Below are 3,782 nucleotides of genomic sequence, written 5' to 3'. Positions count from 1 at the left end.
CAGCCAGGTTCTGTCTAGGTTCTCCAGCCAGGTTCTGTAGCCATGTTCCCTCACTAGGTTCTCCAGCCAGGTTCTGTAGCCAGGTTCTGTCCAGGATCTTTTGCCATGTTCTTTCCAGCGAAATTCTTCTGTCTCTAGGTTCTGTGTAGGTTCTGTCTTCTAAGTTCTGTCTCTTCTAAGTTCTGTCTTCTAAGTTCTGTCTCTCGAATCTTCATCTGAGTTCTGTGTGTAGGTTCTAAGTTCTGTCTGTATTATATGGATTTAGATTAAACTGTACTCAGCAATAAGATTATTAGACAATTAGAGTGCAAATACATGTTTCCAGATGTGAGACATAGAGAGAAACAAATGAACAGAACACATATAACAAACAAAAAAACAGGACAACAGGTACATCCCTGTTGAATAGAGAAGACTAAATGCTAAATAAAAAAATGTTTTATCTCTATAATATCTGATCCCTATTCTGATTATTTAGTATCTATATGTTGAACTTGCCACCAAAGAGAGACCCCATCATCACGCTGGAAACCAGACCACAGCCTTGAAGCATGCCAAAGACGTGAAGGACCTGGTCAGCGAGGTGAGCTGGGAATTTGGCACTAAGGCACTGGGCTAGAGAAAAAACATGCTCGCTAAATCCTTCACCTGCTGCCTCTGATAGGAGAGCTCATGTCTAAAAATGGTGCTCAGCAGCACCAAGAACAGGAGGCGGAGCCATTCTCCTAATGAGCGTAATACACTGTGTCCCTGGGGTGGATCTGTGACATGGCTGCGGATGGTGAGGGATGAAAACACTTGAACTTAACTTTGTCTCTCTCTTCTGTCTCTATTTCTTAGAACAAGTACAAGATTCAGTATGAAAAGATGAAGGACAAGTACACCCCAATCCCAGACACACCAGTCCTCATCAGAGCCAAGAAGGCCTACTGGAACGCCAGTGATGTATGCATCCCTTCCTTCTTCCTTCTGCTGTGGTAGGGACAGCGGGGGGTTGAGGTACCTAAGAAACAGAAAAGATTAGTCATATCCATAGTTCAAGGTTCTGACCCACACATGGAGCAGGAAAAAAAGAAAACCACATCCAAAAACTTTAAAAAAAAAAAAAAGTAGACACAAACAATACCAGTTAGGCAAAGTAGTAGCTAGGAGTAATGCCAAAAGCCTATGACTCTTCTCATTGCTCTTCTAGGAAGAAGATGGCCCCTTCTTGTGAGTTTTTGATAGCATTTCCTAGGGAATACTTGACAACTAATTACTTGCCTATAAAGGCATGTTCTTGGAGTCAGCCGAACATGCTTTCAAATCCTGATACTGTCATTTGCCTGCTGATTGCCTCTGTATACCTTACCTGTTTTTTTTTTCTGAGACTGTTTTCTGACGTGGGGAATGAGGATAAGAATTGTGATCATTAAATTAGACTACACCTAGTTTCCCCTGTTTTTAACACCTTACATTACCTTCATACATTTGTCACCACCAATGAGTCCATATTGATACATTATTCACTAAACTCTATGCTTTATTCAGATTTTATTAGGTTCCTCCTCGTGTCCTTTTTCTTTCCAGGATGTGAGATCAGTTTTTAAATCTCTCCTAAATTTATTCATGGGAAAACCTGAGAGAAACCTCAAGTTTAAAAGCCTTCAATTATTTAACTCGGTAGTTTTCCATAACCCATGTGTGTTTTCTCCTTCCAGCTACGCTACAAAGAAACATTTGAAAAGACCAAAGGGAAATACCACACCGTGAAGGATGCTCTGGACATTGTGTACCATCGCCGAGTCACAGATGACATCAGTAAAGTACGTCCCTCCATATATCTACTTGCATGAGGCTCAATGAGCCACCATCAGTTTTAAAAAGAGTCCTCCCTTGCCCTAGCCGGTTTGCCTCAGTGGATAAAGCATCAGCCTGTAGACTGAAGGGTCCTGGGTTCAATTCTGGTCAAGGGCACATACCTCGGTTGCAGGCTCCTCCCCCGCCTAGGCCTTCGTTGGGGATCATGCAGGAGGCAACCAATCAATGTGCTTCTCTCACATCGATATTTCTCTTTCTCTCTCTCTTCCACTCTCTCTAAAAATCAATGGGAAAATATCCCTGGGTGAGGATTAAAAAACAAACAAACAAAAAAGTATCCTCCCTTCCCTAATACTTTCTGGAAATAAGTAGACTTTTTTGCATTAATTTTGGATCAGAGGTTACACCTGACTTTGTGTTTCTCCCACAGGTGAAATACAAGGAGAACTACATGAGCCAGCTGGGAATCTGGAGGTCCATTCCTGATAGCCCAGAGCAATTCCACCACCAGGCAGTCAGGGATGCAGTCAGTGATGTGAGTCTTCAAGTCTTCCATTTTCACGTATAAATTCATATGTCCATGTGACTTAGGGAATCAAACACTGCACTAAAACTGATTAAACGCGTGACTCAATGTTGGTTCTCATGCATGGATGTTTAAATCATAAAACTCGTTGATAAATGAGTGAGCTTCAACTTGGGAGAGAAAAAATATATTCCAATTTATAAACCTAATTTTTCTTCCAAATGTATTATATCATATTACATGGCTGGAAGTGATATACTTCATCTAAGCAATAACCTACTTTTGGTCAATTGAAGAGACAAGTTCATGAAGCAATCAAGACAGGTGACGATGTTCACTTAGAAAGAAATGTCAGTTTTTTATAGGAAAATACATCTCCCAAGTTCACGATGTAATCTCTAGGAAAGTACACCTGTCACATTTGAATTGTTTTAATTAGTACTAAAAATAAAAATTTCCACATTTAATTCACCATAAAGTAAGCAGAAAAAAGCATTATTGGAAACTTCTCTTAAATAGTTGTTTTGATACGTTATTGTCCTATATGTCTCAGTGGTCAGAACTTTCATTTGTTCCACTTGTATCGATCCTAACCTACTGCTATTTGGAGATAGGTTCTTAAAACTCTTTGGTGACATTCTTCTCCCAGGTAAAATACAAAGAAGATTTGACCTGGCTTAAAGGAATTGGTTGCTATGCCTATGATACCCCCGACTTCACTCTGGCTGAGCAGAACAAGACTCTCTACAGCAAGGTAGATCTCCTCAAGGAGAGTGTCCACATCCGTTTAACGTGTTTCAGTGCTCACAGAGAGAATTAGCACTGAGTATTTAGCTTTTTCATATTTCCTTCCTGATCTTCACTTTTAGTCCCTGTAGTTGGAGTACATACTGAACTGACCACCGTCTGATGGACTCCGCTACAATGGCATATCTCAAATTTTTTTAGTACTGACCTCATTGACTATAGTCATCATTTAGTTATATCATTTATTTGACTTTGATAAGTGGTCATTTCAGACCAACTCATATCTCTGCCAGAATTCCCTCCCTATTAATATGTCTCTGGGTACCGTATTTGCCGGCGTATAAGACGACTGGGCGTATAAGACGACCCCCTAACATTTCCACTCAAAATACAGAGTTTGTTATATACTCACCGTATAAGACTACCCCCTCTTCCGCACACCTTCCACACACCAAGTAAAAGGTAAAACAATATCAGATTTGATTTTAACATTTTAATTTATATTCAAATGCTTATGACATGCAGGAAAACTGTCACAAGGCTGTATGTAATCAAACATATACATAAAACAGTGCAAGTTTATTACCGGTAAACATACCGGTAATTCACTAAAGAAAACACACTCTATAGACTGGTACCGTAGATGCTTCTCAGGAACACAGGCAAGCAGCCCACAACCTAGAGGGACTGTCAATGATAGAAGAAAGAT

The 3,782-nt window shown here is 40.1% G+C and overlaps 1 protein-coding gene across 1 annotated transcript in view; it reads left to right on the top strand.

The window, feature by feature from the left end:
* Nucleotides 1–3,782, top strand: part of NEB (nebulin) — a 198,617-nt gene that overhangs the window by 150,160 nt on the left and 44,675 nt on the right. Inside the window, 5 exon segments of the mRNA XM_015559803.1 lie at nt 479–583; nt 841–945; nt 1,701–1,805; nt 2,231–2,335; nt 2,976–3,080. Coding sequence (XP_015415289.1) covers nt 479–583; nt 841–945; nt 1,701–1,805; nt 2,231–2,335; nt 2,976–3,080 — 525 coding nt within the window.

The sequence above is a fragment of the Myotis davidii genome, unplaced genomic scaffold (assembly GCF_000327345.1).
Source record: "Myotis davidii unplaced genomic scaffold, ASM32734v1 scaffold753, whole genome shotgun sequence".
Classification (NCBI taxonomy): Eukaryota; Metazoa; Chordata; class Mammalia; order Chiroptera; family Vespertilionidae; genus Myotis; species Myotis davidii.
The sequence above is the reverse complement of the archived record's forward strand: the minus strand, read 5'-3'. Positions and strand labels throughout refer to the sequence as shown.